This window comes from Myripristis murdjan, chromosome 4, assembly GCF_902150065.1.
Source record: "Myripristis murdjan chromosome 4, fMyrMur1.1, whole genome shotgun sequence".
Lineage (NCBI taxonomy): Eukaryota > Metazoa > Chordata > Actinopteri > Holocentriformes > Holocentridae > Myripristis > Myripristis murdjan.
Window position 1 is genome coordinate 27,184,421 of NC_043983.1, and position 18,612 is coordinate 27,203,032.

The following is an 18,612-nucleotide window of genomic DNA, read 5'->3' on the forward strand; positions in this document are numbered from 1 at the left end:
ATAATCCTGAATACACTCAAAATAATAATAATAATAATAATAATAATAATAACAACAACAACAACAACAATAGCAATAACAACAACAATAATAATACTTGTTGTTATTGTTATCATTATTATTATTATTATTATTATTATTATTATTATTATTATTATTATTATTATTGTTGTTGTTATTATTATTATTATTATTATTATTATTATCATTAACCCCAGGGATATTTTCTTCAAAGTTCAAACAAGAAACATGCCAATTTCCACGGTGCTTGTCAGTTTAAAGCCTGCAGATTGACAGTTGAAAATGAATGAATGCTTTATTACTGCTAGTGAGTAGTCTCTGTTTCTATTTTCAGTGCATTAGATGAAAACTAAATTGATCCTAACCCTGCAACTGATTTACCTTTTTCATCTTCAGGCCTGATTCAGCCCATCTGAGGAGTGGTGATGTTAGAATAGGGATGAACTTTCTGCATGGAGAGACAACCTGCAACCTAACTTGAGTCCTGATCAATAAAGGTTAGATAAATTAGATAAATAACTAAATTTCTGCATTTCTATATCTGCTGGTTAAGACATAAACTGGCTTTGAAGTGACAAGAGCAGAAAAATGTTGCATAAAAGGTTATGGCAGTCCTAATGATTCCCCTGACTGTAAATCTTGGTTTGGTGCCTTTTTTTCCCCATCAGAATTGTGTTTGTTTTCTCTTTTCATACACTAATATGAATACTGTATGTGATTTTGCATGCAGAGGAACCTCCACAAAGCCAGTTTTTCCACATTAAGAGTAAAGTAAAGGAAATTATGAAATGGTGCAGTGGCTTTTGAAACGGTATCATGAGCTCTTGGGCCGGCAGACATGAAGTCTAATTCAAAAAGGACTCGGGAAACCTCCAGTTTGAGCAGTAAACATCAAAACTGCAAAACCTGAAGCTGCAAGACCTTCAAACCACAGCTTTGGCATGTCAGTGCTCCAAATCATCAACTCCTTAAACTCTGTTTTTCCTTTAAATTTCCCCTTAAGTAGCTTCAAAATTAGAAAAGACATTTCTCCCCGTGCTGTGCAGCAGTTTCACATACATCTTCTGTATCTGCTGGTTGTGACACGTCACAGAAGGTATATCGTTTGTCAAGTCATATCGAGGGAAATATTTTATGGGTGCACAATTACATCAATCAGAACATGTCTAAATCTCTTCCTCATCATTTTATTGACATTTCCCTGTTATTCATTAAGACCTATTTGGTAACTGTGGAAGCAATTTAAAATAAAGTTCTGTTATTTTGAGCAAAGCAGCGTGCATGTGTGAGAAAAATGCACTAGTGGGATTAGGGGAGTTGATGGGGTTAATTTCATACATCTGTGTAAGATCCCACGACAAACAGTCACACCCTTGGTTGCACTGCAGATCAGACAGGCCTGGCTAATAAAGCAGTCTAACATATGACTCGCTAAGCCTGGTAGATGCAGAATGGCAGCGGGAACTTTGCCGTATCGACCAACTGTCGGCTCCTCTTCTGTTTCCATGTATACAAAACACACAGTAGAACATTAACCAGTGTCTTCGTGTGTGTGTGTGTGTGTGTGTGTGTGTGATCCAGCCATAACGCAGCTGACTGCTGTAAAAGTGAACCAGTGACATCATGCAGCGTGACAGACACGGGGGCTATAAAACCCCATCCCTAAAATCACTATCCCCAGAGACAGGACAGGTGAAGTGGACAGGTACATGTGGAGAGGGTGAATAGAGTGAAAAGAGCTGTAACTTTGAAACTTTTTGAAAACAGGGCCAAGAGAAATAGGAGCAGAGAAAGATTCTGCTGTTGGGAGGACAAGTAGGTGTGATTTTGAGGTGCAAAGTGGAAACACAAACCGGGCTGTCACGGACTGAATACGACCTTTGATTTTTACACCACAGAAACTCTATTTTTGTATTTTGGGAGTAACTGCAAACATTTGAATTGCACTTTAGAACTTGATTCTGCAGAGGGACTGTGTGAGGTGGAGATTCAAAGTCTGCCGAACACCTTTCCCAATCCAGTTTCGGCTCCAGAGCCCTCTCGGTTGTAGTGTTGCCACTGTTTATTAGCAAGAGTCAGCGTCAGAGGAGGCACCAGCATCAGCATCAGGATGTGCTCAGGCGGCTTTGCCAAGTGTCTCGGGATCAGTCTGATGCCCCTGTCGATTGTGTGCGTGCTGTGTAACATCCTGCTCTTCTTCCCCGGTGGAAAGGTGGTGGAGAACGAGCACATCACACAGGAAGTCTGGTACTTTGGGGGCATTCTGGGATCTGGAGTGCTGGTGAGTATATGTTCAAATTACAACACTGACAGCAATGAATCCCCACAAGCAACAGGAAACTGAGTTTGTGAAATCCATTACACCATGCAAATTAGAAATGCAATTTCAGGGCACAGGGAAAAAAAAAAAAAAGATTCTGAGTAATACCCATTTCTTGTATCCTAACTGGCAAAATTTAAGTGTGACTGTGTGTCTTTTTGTATCTTTGTGAACACAATAACTCAGGAGAACAAGAGATAATAGAAAGTGACACTCTCACTACAGATTCCTCCTACAGAGCTGCTGATCCGAGTAGATTTCGGAGCCTTTTGCTGCATAAATTTGCTAAAAAAATGAAGAACACATGAATTTTCTTAAAACTAGCTTCTAAGTGCTTTAAGATACACAGACCATACTAATACTGCTCATGCAATATTGTGTGTGTGTGTGTGTGTGTGTGTGTGTGTGCGCGCGCGCATCAGATGATCTTCCCAGCTCTGGTCTTCCTGGGTCTGAAGAACAATGACTGCTGCGGTTGCTGTGGTAACGAAAGCTGTGGGCAGAGATTCGCAGTGAGTGACGCCTTTCACTGTTTTAACATTAATAATCAGTTTGATTCATTTCAGAAGTGGGTTTCAAAAGTTGGGCCAGGACCCAAATTTGGCACACAGAGAGGGTCCCCAGGTTATTGTACGCAAAATGATGATGGCTTTCATTTGGAAAATTCAGATTTTAATGCTAAGCAGCCGGGGTATTTCCATATTCCAGGGTGGATGAATGGTCTTACTGGTGGGATTCAGCTAACTGGTTATTATCTCTACCAGTCTCCATGTGTAGGCCCATTTGCGGACAGTAAAATAAAACATTACTAGCCCATTGAGCAATTTTATATTGATTAGCCATTAAAAAAAAAAAAAAGATTTAAGCAACACTGGATTGTAAAACAAGCGAAACCTCAATGGACAGCAACACTGACAAAATGCATTTTCTCATTCTTTGGTGCGTATTTGTCATATTTACAGCTGTTGGTATATTTTTGACTCCACAATTCAAGATCGTGGGCAGGCACTGTGGACTGCCCTCCATCCGTCCATCCTGTGTGATTTCCAGGCCTGTGCTTTGAAAATGATTTTTGAAATTGGATTTTGAAATTGGGTTCCTGCATTTGAATGTAAATGTGAGGGCAGTAAGCTTCACAGAGAAATTTGATGAACGTTGGGGAGATTATGTGTTTTCACATTGACTGTCATATCACGACAGGCCAACACATCCCCAAGCTTTAAGCAGCAACGTCTCCACATACCACATTAAAAAAAAAATTATTATTATTATAATCATCATAGTAATAGCAACACCCAAAGTGAGCTGCACCAGTTGTGGGAGACTAATAATGTATTCACTGCTTGGAATAAAACAAGGCTATTTATACAGTCAGCGTGTTCACCGAGATCCAAGTTTTATCCTCAGATAAAACTTGAAAAAATATAAAGGTCTCAGTAGGAATTTATTAAGACCGGTAAGCAAAGTAACTGAATTTTTAAAATCAGCACAAAAAATTAATTAATGAATTAATTAAAATTAATACGGCAGACAAAAACACAAAATAGATGTTTATATTTGCTTAACAATCAGTAGGAATGAGTTTAGTTTGGGAAGAGGAACCAACAGTTTACCGACCCTCCATTCTTTCCCACTGAGCGTAGTGAATGAACACACACACACACACACACACACACACACACAAATCTACATACACACACAAGAAATTAATTACTGTAAATACGGTACACAATCACACACAAGGACAAAGGAGAGAGACAAAAAAACCCAAACGCACATCACACGCACACGCACACACACACACATATTGATGAGATTTCAATCACGGTGGCAAAGACATTCCTCTGATGGGAGTTTCACATGACTCTCACACAGAGGTGGTATTGTACTGATAGACACACATACTGATCAATACTGCAGGAATGTGCGTGTGTGTGTGTGTGTGTGTGTGTGTGTGTGTGTGTGCGTGTGTGTGTGTGATACCATCTCAGTGACTCTGTGTTGGCTGTGCTCCCTCCTTGACCTTCAGTTTCACTCTGAGCAGAATAACTTCATTGTTTTTCAGTTTTGAGTTTAAAAGAATAAAGTGTTGGTGTTAAATATATATTGATGAGTAACTGTTAACCTCTCTCTCTCTCTCTCTCTCTCTCTCTCTCTCTCTCTCTCTCTCTCTCTCTCCAGATGCTGAGCTCCATCCTGTTTGCAGGGGTGGGGGTTTTAGGGGCCGGTTACTCAGTGATAGTGTCTGCTGTGGCCATCAACCACGGGCCGTTGTGTTTTGCACAAATTAATGATACAGCCGAAGCATGGACATATCCCTTCTCTGATGGGTGAGACACACACACACACACACACACACACACACACACGCACAGGTAGGCAAACAATGTACTGGAGCTAACTATATTTAACTTGGTGGTAAGTTAACTACACACGTTTTTTCCCCCCCTATCTTATAGATTTTGACTTGACTGCTCTCAGCCACTTTTGTGAAACCTACAGATGAAATATTCTCTCTCTAATACTTAAATATCACACACACCTGGAGAGTAGTTGTTGTGTTCTGAGTGAAATGTTAATTTATTTATTTATTTTTTTAATTGGGGATGTCGCTCTGCCATCGATCAGCATGACTTCTGAACGAATCCTGACATTGATAAATTACTTAAAATAAATTTAAAAAGAGGGGAAATATTTACAAATAAATACAGTGATAAATTTAACAACAAACAAGTTAGTAAATAAATGCACAAAATGGGAAATAAATAAATGGATAAAGAAGATAAGTAAATAATTTACCTGAACTGATACAATCTCTCTCTCTCTCTCCCTCCCTCCCTCCCTCCCTCCCTATCTCTCTCTCTCTCTCTCTCTCTCTCCCTCGCTCTCTCTGCAGTGGCTACCTCTCCGATAAAAGCCGCTGGTCTGAGTGTAAGGAGCCGCCCGGCGTGGTGTCGTGGCATCTCTCCCTGTTCTCGGTGCTGCTGGTCATGGGTTTGATCCAGGTGGCGCTGTGTGCGTTCCAGGTGGTGAACGGCCTGCTGGGAGCTTTGTGTGGGGACTGCTGTGGCTGCTGCGGAGGGGTGCGTGGACAACTTTAGTTTAGTTTGTTTTTGAGTTGAACGATCTTGACTAGAAGAGAACTGTGAATGCAGCCTCATAAATACTCATAATACTGTGTGCCACTTAGCCCTTTGCAAGTTGAGCAAATTCACTTGGGTAAAATTTGTAAAAATAAATAAATAAATAAATAAACAGAAAATTATCAAAAACAATGACCAAGAAATTAGAAGAAAATGGGGGGGAAAAAAATTAAAATAAAATAAATTAAACTATTTACAAGGACATTGCAACAAAATTACTGAGAATTAAAAAAAGACCAGAAAATAACAATAACAATAATAGCAGTAGTAATAATAATAATAATAATAATAATAAATTATTGTATTATAAATTATATGGGATGTTGTTACAATAAACTGTAAAAGCAGTAACTTTAATCCATTGCAGTTACTTAAAAATAATCAAATTACAGATGCTAGTTGAATTCAGAACGGCGTTTTGATTAGTGTAATAGATATGAACTTTATGTAAGCATCTTGACTTAATGCTGAAGCAAAACTAGAATAAATAATTATGATTAAATAAAAAATAAATAACTGTGGGTGTATAAAAGGCTTTTATTTTGAAGGGTTTCAGAGGAAGTGTTTATATTTCCGTCTTTCTTGTTAAGTGAATTGACGTTATCACTCGGCAGAGTTAATTAGCAGCGGCAGAGTCGACGGATTTTTTCTCCTGTCTCCGTTTTTTCACCTCACACCTATAGGGCTTACCTGTGTGTTTTTACCTGTTGCAAGGTGTGTTTTTGTTTGGGATTGGACTTGTTGTGGTGCTCCAAGTGTTAAAGTGGACGCAGAAAGTAAGTGCCGTTTTTTATATGGATATATTTATGCTAATTACTTGGCGAGGGAGCCGACATGTGCGCCATGCGTGGGTGCTTATTTTACGTTTGGTTTGACCAGTAGAGGGTGTTACTCATGTTTATGGTGAAATGTATGGATGTTGATTTGTTATGTATTATGGTGGGTTTTTATGCACAGATGATAATGTGTATATTATTCTGTTTCTGTGGTAATATTATATTAGTAATAAGAAGACAATTAGATATAATATGATTTATTGTTATCATTTCCAGAAACTGTTACAACACTGAGTGCCACAATAAAGAGCCACAGCTGTTAGATCTGCTGAAAGGAGTCCTCATCTTCTGTCATTATCCTGGTGTCCTGATAGACACAGCATCTTGTTTATTGCATAACCCTGAAAAGAACTAGCTACCAACCCTTACCTCATTTACATTGGTCCTTCGAGCCGGATGCAGCATTCAAGATGCAGTCAGAAGAAGAGTTTTACCCTGATGTGAGACCCAAACGTCTAACACGTCGACCTACTAGACATCAAGATTTTGAGGTGGACTACGTGGGAGATCGTTCCCGAGACCCATCACAGTGGGGAACACCACCCCCTCCCTCAGAGCAGACTGTGTTTTTTCCCCAGGATGGTCCTGTTGATATGAGCCATTTTCGTTCAACCCAGTCTCCCTTTAGTGGCTTCCATGGGGATGCTGCTCATCATGAGACACTTCAGCTAGCCCCGGGTCGCCTTCAGTGGGGAAACCTAGCCTCAGAGATCCTACCTGGAGCTTCTTCCTCACTCCAGTGGAGTTCCCACAGAGACCCACCTTTTTATCCAGACATCAGAACCATCCAGGAAGAGAACGCTAAGTTGCTACAATCTCAGCAGGTGTTCCAGTCTACACTAAAGGAACTCCATGAGGCCCGGAAGGAGATGAAGGAGCTAATAGGCGTAGCCCGCTCATTAAGGGAGGACATGGAACGGTCTGCTGGCTCAGCCTCAAGTCACAGCAGCTACAGACCTCTTGGAGTTACTGCTGCAACATCGCAGAGTTATCCCATTCCTATCCAGCTAAAGGAAGAAGATGAGGAGGATTGGCCTGATCCTCCGCCATGGCCTGAACCTGAGGATGACCTGCCTACGGGCATGAGTGGTCTTAACCTGGGGAAACAAGACATACAGAACACTCAACTTTCTTATGGTTCCCAGATTCCAGCTAAGTCAACCTCTAAGCCTCCCATGTTCGCCTCACTACCTCATCAGCTCACACACCCTGCCCCATATAGTGGGACCCTGCCTTACCCTCCAGCGCAGCCTTCTCAGTCACTCCCTCACCCTGCTCCTGCCTACATAGGCCCAAGACCCCCAGCACCGCCACGAGCATCACCTCCCTCGGCAGCCACCGGCGCTGCACCCTGCTCACTCCCACCTAACCAGCCTGTACAGGTTCCTGTGTCAGAACTAGTGTATAGAGGCCCCAAACCTACAATACCCAAGTTCATTCAGCCAGACCCCAGTGAGTTTGCTAGACTCCGCCTCGCCTTAGAGAACCTCCTCCCATCAGACTCCACAGAACTCTTCAAGTACCAGATTCTTGTGGATCACTTGAAGTTGGAGGAAGCTAAGCTAATAGCTGATGCTTATCTAAATTCACCTACTCCCTACACTGACACAATGAGAGCTCTGTATGACAGATTTGGTCAGCCTCATCAGCTAGCTTTAAGGAAGATAGCTAGTGTCTTAGAAGCCCCGGAAATCAAACGTGGTGACGCTGCAGCATTTCAGAGGTTCTCTCTCCAGATCCAATCCCTAGTGGGTTTGCTGAAGACCTTAGGCCCAGAGGGTGAGATTGAACTTAACTGTGGTTCCCATGTGGCTCGTCTCCTGAGCAAGCTGCCAGCAGAACAGAGAGCTGACTTCCGTCGCCATCGGTTCAAGCAGCCTGGGTCTTCACACACGCTGCATGATCTGTCAGAATGGCTCAGCTATGAGTCCTGGTGCCTGAGCTTTGACAGCCAAGTCAGTGCAAGAACTAGTAAGGAAAGACAGCCTACTCGGCCTGATACTCGTCCTGGGAAACAGATGGTGACTGTCCTACACGGTCTTGGAGAGCCATCCGGGGACGTCGCAATGCCTAAGCCAAGTTCTGGGAAGAAGAAACCTACGAGCCCAGCTCCCTGTGCCTATTGTCAGAGTGCTGAACATCACTTCAGTCAGTGCAGTGCGGTTGCCAAACTCTCTAAAGAGCAGCTCAAGGAGTGGATTCAGGCCAACAAACGGTGCTGGCGCTGTGCACGGAATCATCAGGCAGCTCAGTGCACCTTAAAGAAGCCCTGCAGTATTTGTCAAGGGAAACACCTCCTAGCCCTTCATGAGGTAAACTTGAGGCCAGAGAGACGTGACAAAGATGTAGCAGGGAAGGAGGAGAGCTGCCTGACTAACTCCGCCTCTGACTCCCTCTACCTCGACCGACCTGGAGCTGGAAATCGGGTCATGTTGAAAGTCGTCCCAGTGCTTCTACACCACGAGGGACGCAGTCTTAGCACCTTTGCTCTGCTGGATGATGGATCAGAGAGATCCATGTTACTACCAACTGCAGCCAAGTCACTGGGAATGAAAGGCATCCCAGAAGATCTTCCTCTGCGGACAGTCCGGCAAGACATCCAGGTGCTCCATGGACACAAGGTATCCTTCCATGTTTCTCCAGCTGCCAATCATAAGGTCAGTTATAAGATTGAAGGTGCCTTTACAGCTAGCCGTCTCAGTTTAGCTCAGCATACTTACCCCATAGAACAACTTCAGAAGAAGTACAAACACCTTCGTGGCCTTCCCATACCTACCCTGAAGGAGGCTCAGCCATCGCTCCTTCTCGGCTCTGATCAGGCACATCTCATAACCCCTGTGGAACCGGTCAGACTCGGGCCGCCTGGTGGCCCAGCAGCAGTCCACACCAGGTTGGGATGGACCCTTCAAGGTCCTGTCAGATCCATGGGGCGGCCAGCTCACCCTGTGCAGTGTCTCTTCACCTCCTCCCCACCACAGGTGGATGAGCTATTCCGCCATGTCGCGAGGCTCTGGCAGATAGACACTGTACATCACAGACCAGAAAAGGAAGTGACTCGGTCCAAACAGGACCAACAAGCAGTCTCATTACTGGACGCCAAGACAGTGCGCATGGAGGTTGACGGAGTTAGAAGGTATGCTACACCACTACTACGTCACGCGGCCATGCCCCCCCTGTGTGCACCTAAGGAGTCAGTCATGGCTTTATTACGGAGTACTGAGCGGCGCCTCCTGAAAGATCCTGAGAGAGCAGAGATCTATCAAGTGGAAATGCAGAAACTCATAGGAGCAGGTGCTGTGCAGGAGGTCAACCAGGAGAAACCGCCAGAGGAGTGTTGGTACATTCCACATCACCTGGTCGCCCATAACGGTAAACATCGGCTCGTTTTCAACTGCTCTCACCAGTACCTTGGGCAGACTCTGAACCAGTACCTACTTCCTGGCCCCACCCTTGGAGCTTCCTTGGTGGGTGTGTTACTGAGATTCCGGGAGCATCGCATTGCTGTAAGTGGAGACATCAAGGGGATGTTTCATCAGGTCCTCCTCCTTCCAGAAGATCGTCCCCTTTTGAGGTTTCTGTGGCGTGACCTGAAGGTGGATGAGCCCCCGAGAGTATTTGAGTGGCAGGTCCTGCCCTTTGGCACAACCTGCAGCCCCTGCTGCGCGACATATGCACTGCAGCGCCATGTTGTTGATCACTGCCAGCCTGATGACATCCTGAGGTTCTCAGTTGAACAGTGCTTTTACGTCGACAACTGCCTCCAGAGTGTGCGTACACCAGATGAAGCCAAGCAGCTGGTGGATCGCCTTAGAGACCTTCTGTTCTCTGCAGGCTTTGAGATGCGACAGTGGGCCTGCAATGAGCCGAGGGTTCTGGATCATTTGCCCCAGGATGCCAGATCTCAGAGCCTGGACCTGTGGTTGGCCCTAGACAGGGTCAACCCCCAGGAATCGACCCTTGGTCTCAGTTGGAACTGGGAGAGAGACTCCCTGAGCTACAAGCATAGGCCAGTGTCCTATGACACCCCTACCCTTAGGAACATCTACAGGGTCCTGGCTTCCCAGTACGACCCTTTAGGTTACCTCCTACCTTTCTCCACCAGGGCGAAGCTCATCATCCGACAACTGTGGGATAAGCAGCGAGGCTGGGATGACCCGAACTTACCTGCAGCGCTGCTTCAAGCCTGGTCCAACTGGGAGGATGAGCTCCAGTTCTTACCTCTCCTTAGCTTCCCTCGGGCATATGTGCCCCCAGACTTTGACCCTGAGGCTGTCACTCGTGAAGTGCACATCTTCGCTGATGCTTCAGAACAGGCTTATGGAGCCGTAGCCTACCTGAGGACAGAGACCAAAGAGGGCCAGGTTCATCTTTCCTTCATCCTTGCTCGTTCCAGAGTGGCTCCTAAACGTGTGCACTCTGTTCCACGCCTGGAATTGTGTGCAGCTCTTGTAGCAGCACAACTGGCAAGTCTCCTCATAAAGGAACTCACCTTGGAAGTGGCCCACACCATCTTATGGTCTGACTCTACCACCGTGCTCACTTGGCTCCATTCCCAGTCTTGTCGCTACAAGGTCTTCGTCGGGGCAAGGGTGGCAGAGATCCAGGAACTGACCGAGAACTGCACCTGGCGTTACGTGGACTCAGACCAAAATCCTGCAGATGACCTAACTAGAGGTAAAACTCTAGAAGAGCTTAAGGATCCCAACAGGTGGTCCCAGGGACCCCCCTTCCTTCTGCAAAGCCCAGACAACTGGCCAGAAAGGCCCAGGACTGAACCTCCAGAGGATCAAGTCGAGCTCCGTAAAACTGCCTTTTGTGGAGCTACAGTCACTTCAGCTACAGGCGATGGCCCAGGTGACATGGAGTATAGTTCCTGGCAAGAACTCATGGAGGCCATTGCCAAAGAGCTCCAGGGAGCAACCTTCTCCAGTACCCCACCAACGGCTGATGAATATCAGCAAGCTGAAACCAGAGTCCTGCAGCGAGCTCAGAAAGAGTCCTTTCCTGAGGACTATAAGTTGCTTGCAGCGGGGAAATCAGTGTCGCCCTCAAGTCGCCTACTCACCTTAGCTCCTGTCCTGGACCAAACCTCTGGTTTGATAAGAGTGGGTGGTCGACTCAGACGGTTGGAAGACCTAGACTTATCCCTACATCCTGTTGTCCTTGATGCAGCTCATCCAGTTGTCCATCTTCTCATCCAGAAGTTCGACCGTGATTTGCATCACCCTGGTCCTGAGCGAGTTTTCGCTGAGTTGCGGAGGTCGTTCTGGATCATCCATGGGCGAGAGGCCGTCCGAAAGCATCAACGGGCTTGTGCAGAATGTCAACGTTGGAGGGGTCAGCCTTCTATTCCCAAGATGTCTGATCTTCCTGCTGCTCGCCTCAGACTGCACAAACCAGCTTTTTACTCCACTGGCGTGGATTGTTTTGGGCCTATGATGGTGAAGATAGGCAGACGCCAGGAGAAACGCTGGGGTATCATCTTTAAGTGCTTAACTACCAGAGCAGTACATTTGGACCTTCTCCGGAATATGGACTCCGACGCCTACTTGATGGCTTTGAGGCGGTTTGTCGCCAGAAGAGGAACTCCTGCGGAACTGTGGTCAGACCAAGGAACTAATTTCAAGGGAGCTGAACGGGAACTCAGAGAAGCCTTTGAGAGTATGGTCCCAGCGTTGCAGCAACAGCTCGCCCGTCAGAAGATCAAGTTCCACTTCAACCCTCCTGCTGCTCCCCATTTTGGTGGAGTGTGGGAACGGGAAGTCCGGTCTGTTAAGTCAGCACTCTACACATGTGTTGGATCTCAACCAGTCCCTGAAGAGGTGCTCCTCACTGTGCTTCTTGAAGTTGAGGCCATCCTCAACTCGAAGCCATTGGGCTTTGTATCGGCTGACATCGCAGACATTGACCCTGTGACACCAAACAGTTTGCTGATGGGGCGGCCCGATGGTTCACTCCCTCAAGTAGTGTACCCAGAGACTGAGATCTTGAGCCGCAGGCGCTGGCGACATTCACAGATCCTAGCGGATCAGTTCTGGTCTAGGTTCATAAGGGAATACCTACCTGGTCTACAGACAAGACAGAAATGGCAGTCCTCTCCCCCTGACCTGCAAGACAAAGCAGTCATCATGTTGGTGGAGCCACAGCTACCACGGGCCCAGTGGCCAGTAGGACGCGTGGTTAAGGTCCATCGCAGTGATGATGGGTGCATCAGATCAGCTGATGTCAACATTAAGGGACACATCTTCACACGGCCTGTAGCCCGGTTGGTAATGTTACCAGCTCTTCCATCTGGTGAGGAAGATCCTCCTCCAAGTTCGAGACTCTCTAAGACTGTTTGAGCCTTTTATTTGATTCAAATGTACTATGCACATTTGGGGGCGGCTGTATAAAAGGCTTTTATTTTGAAGGGTTTCAGAGGAAGTGTTTATATTTCCGTCTTTCTTGTTAAGTGAATTGACGTTATCACTCGGCAGAGTTAATTAGCAGCGGCAGAGTCGACGGATTTTTTCTCCTGTCTCCGTTTTTTCACCTCACACCTATAGGGCTTACCTGTGTGTTTTTACCTGTTGCAAGGTGTGTTTTTGTTTGGGATTGGACTTGTTGTGGTGCTCCAAGTGTTAAAGTGGACGCAGAAAGTAAGTGCCGTTTTTTATATGGATATATTTATGCTAATTACTTGGCGAGGGAGCCGACATGTGCGCCATGCGTGGGTGCTTATTTTACGTTTGGTTTGACCAGTAGAGGGTGTTACTCATGTTTATGGTGAAATGTATGGATGTTGATTTGTTATGTATTATGGTGGGTTTTTATGCACAGATGATAATGTGTATATTATTCTGTTTCTGTGGTAATATTATATTAGTAATAAGAAGACAATTAGATATAATATGATTTATTGTTATCATTTCCAGAAACTGTTACAACACTGAGTGCCACAATAAAGAGCCACAGCTGTTAGATCTGCTGAAAGGAGTCCTCATCTTCTGTCATTATCCTGGTGTCCTGATAGACACAGCATCTTGTTTATTGCATAACCCTGAAAAGAACTAGCTACCAACCCTTACCTCATTTACAGTGGGCTTGTGGCCATAAAATCATAGTTATAAATTCCCAGTTCACTCGGGAAAATGCAGATGCTGGATAAATAAACAAATTGTGAACTGCTCCTCTGAATTTTGCACTTGATCTGGACAGAAGCAGCTGGGAATAAGAGGTTAAGTGAATTATGCCTCAGTTTACAGCTTGAAGGGCAGCATTAGAGCACCACACTGGATTATATTTTTATTCTTATTTGATTTTAATCTCATTTGTGTTTCAGGGCGACGGCGCTGTCTGAGCACCTCCTGCCGCCGTCACGTCACCTGCAGCTCCTCCTGTATTTATTCTGTTTTCAGCTCTTGCTTGATGTATTCTGTGGTCACAAAATTTGGGATAACAGCTCATTAATTAACAATACACACAGGGTAACAACACAGAAAGTTTTTCCTGTTTCTTCTGTTGCAAACTCCTGTAGTGACTCCATCTTCTCTTTCACACCTCAGTTACCATCTGCTGTCATTTTTCTGGTTTATATAGAAGCTTCAGTTCATTCTTTCTATGCACAAGTGCAGATAATTTAGTGAAAAACATTAAAACACACACATTTAGGACCTTGAAGCAGGATATGATCATGCCAGTGCTTCACATTTTCATCAGTTCATCAAGGAAAAATGATGCAGACTTGTGGATGCCACAAATAATGAGAAAAAGTGAAGATAAATACATAAATAAGTACACTTTTCTATTTCTATGATGTAGTAGTAGCAGCTTCCATGTAGAAATTACATATTTAGTGTAGCATGACTGCCCCCTGGTGGTCATGTGGCTGTGTTGTTTCAGTGTGAATCTGACGGGGAGGAGGAGGAGGACAGGGAGGTGCATTTCTCTGCTCCCCCTGCATGAGGGTTTATACTGTACAAACAATTAATAAAACTATAAATCCTGGACTTCTCACATGTGTTGTCATGGTTGAATATTTTAGTGTCAATAGTTACTGGAAGGTGTGGAAATTTCCTCAGGTTGTCCATGTGGAACAAGACTTTGAAAATCCAATTTATCATTTTTTTTTTTTTTCTTTTTTGTTTTAAATTATCATCGGTCTCTGTTCAGCTGTAGATGGACTTTGTTTAAGTAAATACGTCATTTAACTGTGTTCTCTTTGGACTTTGAATTTGCAAAGCTCTTTATATATGTAATGCAAACATCATCATCATCATCATCATCATCATCAGGGGTGCGGCAGTCCTCTTGGTCATTGGCTCGGACAGTTTTGATGTCTGCTCTCTATCAGACTGTATGTTCACACACATACATGCACACAGATACACTAATTTGTTACTAAACTGGACGATTTGTAATATAATTTAAAAAGACATTAAATAAAACACTCAGGTTTACAGTGCAAACGTTCAAATATGAATACAATTTTATGTTGACAATAATCTCTTTGTAAGACCACTGATCTAGAATACTCAACCCTGGCCTCCCTCTTTCTAAAAGTGTTGGAGATGTAAGACCAGTTTCTATATTTAAAAGAAAAATCAGAGAGAGAAAGAAAGAGAGAGAGATCTGTAATTGGATTTATATGTAATTTTATCAGTCCTATAGGGTAAATTATTTTATTGTCTTCTTTATCCGTTTATTTGTTTCCCATATATATATATATATATATATATATATATATATATATATATTTAAAAAGGGGGAAATATTTACAAATAAATACGTTGATAAATTTAACAAACAAGTTAGTAAATGAATGCATATATATATATATATATATATATATATATATATATTTAAAAAGGGGGAAATATTTACAAATAAATACGTTGATAAATTTAACAAACAAGTTAGTAAATGAATGCATATATATATATATATATATATTTAAAAAGGGGGAAATATTTACAAATAAATACGTTGATAAATTAAAAAAAAATATATATATATATATATATTTTTTTTTTTTTTAAATATATATATATATATTTTTTTTTTTAAATATATATATATATATATATATATATATATATATATATATATATATATATATATATATATATATATATATATATATATGTATGTATATTTTTTTTTTTTTAAGTAATTTATCAATGTCAGGATTCGTTTAGAAGTGCTGATCGATGGCAGAGCGACATCCACTATTTAAAAAAACAAAACAAAACAAAAAAAAAACATTGCACCAAGAGCACAAAAACTACTCTCCAGATGTGTGTGACAGATGCGGTAATTTTCAAGTAATATCTAAGTATCACTTTTACTTTTTATGGTAAAGTTACTCGTTATAATTTCTTTTGGGTGGAACCAATAAACTTGCAGGTCGGGTCGGTCGTAGCCAACACGGAGGGAATAAACCGCGTACACGTGCACACTTGCATGCTAGCGCGGTGAACGGGTTGACCCCGGAGATTAAGACGTAGTTTAATCTTAATTTGGACGTTATTAGACTGTTTTCAAAGCATGAGGTGACCGACTTCAAACAAAAGTAAGAGCACAGTGTCTTTGTAGTGATTTTGATGTTGTGTTTGTGTTGTCGGATGTGTGTCTGTGCTGCACATTACCGGTCAAAACAAGACAGAAACGACACTGTGGTTCATTTCCAGCTGAGTTCACTCATGTTTCTGTGATTTAGAGCAGAGCTGGGCGATGAAATAATGTTAAATATTGTTGTATCACATTACAGTCACTGACACTTGACTTTCACACCGCAGGCACATTTGAATATTGGCGTTTTTCTGAGTCCAGTGCGGGCAGTGGGGTTCAGTTTGGCGGTTACACACACTGTATTTCACCCAGAGGTCACAGGGTCAGACCCTCAGGTCAACAAAGCATCCATCCTTACAAAGTGCCCATGAACAAGACACCGAACCCCCTCCCAGCTCCAGGGTCACCTCTCTGACCTCTGACCTTCTGGGGATGAGCAAGAGAGACTTTCCCAGTATGATGTTATGGAGCTGGATTGGGATTAGGGAGTCAGGTGTCCAGTTTTCTCCTGCTAATCTGATGTGTTTTACCTTTTTTTTTTTTTTTTTATCAGATGCTCTCTGCTGTGTTTGGGAGAAACTCCTTCACTGCCTTGAGGGTAAGTGTTGTTTTTCTGTATTACACTACAATATTTAGTGTTAGAGTTTCAATTAGTGATAAAAATGTGAATTTGCATATCTGTTTTGATTAATCAAGCGATATCTGGCATCATCTATTTAAGTGAACAGAGACAGACAGTAACACTAGTGTTCGACAAATGTAAATTTAAGTTCAGCAATTTTGCATCTCATTTGTAATGATTCAATTTTGTATTTTATCAGATCCAAAAAAAATAAAAAAAATAAAAAAAAATAAAAAAAACATGATATAGACAGTACATATCTGCCCTCAACCATCAGCCATTGAAAAATCCACATGGACAACCACTAATTATTATTTTTGTTGTTGTTATTATTTGGTCAGTTGCCACCCATTTGTAGTGAGTAGTGGGTTGTTTTCCTGCAAATTAATTACACCCTGCTATTCCTAGTTACATTTAAAGTCTTTTCTTTTTTGAATGTTTCTGTCTCAGGTGTGCCATTGGGCCATTCCTCCACAAAGCTCCTTGATCTCGGCCCTGACTGGAGCGTCTCATGTTGGGTCCAGGTCCCTGCAGGCCTGTGGGGTCTCAGCTGGATCAGCAAAGAGCCAGACTCCTGCTGTCTGCCGTTTAGTGAGACCCGAGCTCCTCCAGAGGACCCGGCCTCATGTTGCTGCTCGTTCAGCGAGGATCCAGCACCTCCACACCTCTGCTGTGAGGCTGAAGAGACGGGAGCAGCCGGAGCCTCCTCCCAGGGAGCTGGACCTGCTCCGCTATGACATGAGGGACTTTAGGAAGAGCCCCAAACCGGCGCTGTACCTGGGCCTCGCCGGGCTCATCCCTTTCGTCTCCCCTCCTCTGCTCATGGGAGTGACTGAGATCTACTTCCCAGAGCTGGCCTATGCTCAGTTGGCCTACGGCGCCTCCATCTTGTCCTTCCTGGGTGGAGCACGCTGGGGATTTGCACTTCCTGAGAGCAGCCCAGCCAAACCTGATTGGATAAACCTGGCCAATAGCGTTGTTCCCTCCCTATTAGCGTGGGTGGCCGTGCTGTTCGGGGACAACATCACCACGGCAGCCATGTTGGTCATCATGGGACTGGGAATCTCGCTGCACTACGACCTCGCTCTCCTGCCCACCTACCCCAGCTGGTTCAAAGCCCTGCGCGCCCTCCTGACTGTCGTGGCTGTTTTCTCCATAGCTGCCACACTCATAATGAATGGATCCTTCCCAGAGAAAAGGATTTTCTCAGATGAAAAGGAATGAAGGAAATATATATATATTTTTTTTTTTAATTATTTAAAAACAAATAATCACAGGGGACAGGAGAGTTGAGTTACTTTGGTCATGCAACTCCCAGTCATTTTTTGATGTGAGAGATTCCTGCTCCTCTCCACAAATCCTCCATATTGTCCTGATCTAGTCATATTTTGTATGCTATGTGTGTTAATTTTACAGATTGTAAGCTAAATTGAGCTCTCTAACGGTAAAATTGTTTCATGTGTTGTCGCATTTAGATAAGCAGGGTGCAATAACATGAAATTACTGTTTCATGTTACAACTTCTAGATGGACAATATGCAGATTACAGTGCTGATCATGGATGTGATTTCTTAGGTTCTGAGGTTTATTTGACCCACAACAGTGAAGACTCTTCATCTCCTGCAAACTGTATGCCATTATTTTTTTGTTGTCCTCATATGTCTGGCAAAGTTGTGATCAAGCCAGGCTGTTATTTTAAGAACCAAAAACGACTGACTGAAAATGTGGCAAACTTTAATTCTCAGTCACAACAAATAAATGTGGTTGTACTTTTCAATTCCTGTGTCCTTTTGACTTGTTAAAGTTTAGTTTTGCAGGAACTTGACAGCTGAAGTCGTTGCCTGCTTTTCTCCTACATCCTTTGTTTTAAAAATCGGCTTTGTCTCAGTTACACGCCACAACTATGTCCTTTTTAAATGTCCGGGATCAGACAGCTCAAGGCAGAAGCATTGACATCACTGGGTATTGCATAAGATCTAAATTGGAGTAATCTGGACTTAAAGCCTCAAGTGTCGCCAGCACGGCATCAAATGACAGCAGGCAAGGCTTGAATGAAGTGCATAGACTACACTAAAGTACTACTGCACACATTTCTTTGTTTTGTGAAAGTTTAAAATAAGGC

The 18,612-nt window shown here is 43.3% G+C and overlaps 2 protein-coding genes across 2 annotated transcripts; both read left to right on the forward strand.

Moving 5' to 3' along the window:
• Nucleotides 1-2,131: 2,131 nt before the first annotated feature.
• tm4sf4 (transmembrane 4 L six family member 4) lies at nt 2,132-13,881 on the forward strand. The gene is made up of 5 exons (XM_030049822.1): nt 2,132-2,302; nt 2,764-2,853; nt 4,523-4,671; nt 5,238-5,424; nt 13,642-13,881. The coding sequence occupies exons 1-5, from the start codon at nt 2,132-2,134 to the stop codon at nt 13,657-13,659; spliced, it is 615 nt and encodes a 204-aa protein (XP_029905682.1). The 3' UTR covers nt 13,660-13,881.
• A 1,834-nt stretch (nt 13,882-15,715) lies between these two features.
• LOC115358039 (transmembrane protein 69-like) lies at nt 15,716-18,267 on the forward strand. The gene is made up of 3 exons (XM_030049821.1): nt 15,716-15,870; nt 16,423-16,467; nt 16,942-18,267. The coding sequence occupies exons 2-3, from the start codon at nt 16,423-16,425 to the stop codon at nt 17,713-17,715; spliced, it is 819 nt and encodes a 272-aa protein (XP_029905681.1). The 5' UTR covers nt 15,716-15,870; the 3' UTR covers nt 17,716-18,267.
• Nucleotides 18,268-18,612: the final 345 nt, after the last annotated feature.

Bases quoted from the DNA above. Each gene is read 5' to 3' on its own strand.
- tm4sf4 (XM_030049822.1), top strand. From the start codon at position 2,132: ATGTGCTCAGGCGGCTTTGCCAAGTGTCTCGGGATCAGTCTGATGCCC. The intron at 2,303-2,763 runs GTGAGTATATGT...CGCGCGCATCAG, and splicing joins TTCTGGGATCTGGAGTGCTG to ATGATCTTCCCAGCTCTGGT. The intron at 2,854-4,522 runs GTGAGTGACGCC...CTCTCTCTCCAG, and splicing joins GCTGTGGGCAGAGATTCGCA to ATGCTGAGCTCCATCCTGTT.
- LOC115358039 (XM_030049821.1), top strand. From the start codon at position 16,423: ATGCTCTCTGCTGTGTTTGGGAGAAACTCCTTCACTGCCTTGAGG. The intron at 16,468-16,941 runs GTAAGTGTTGTT...TTTCTGTCTCAG, and splicing joins ACTCCTTCACTGCCTTGAGG to GTGTGCCATTGGGCCATTCC.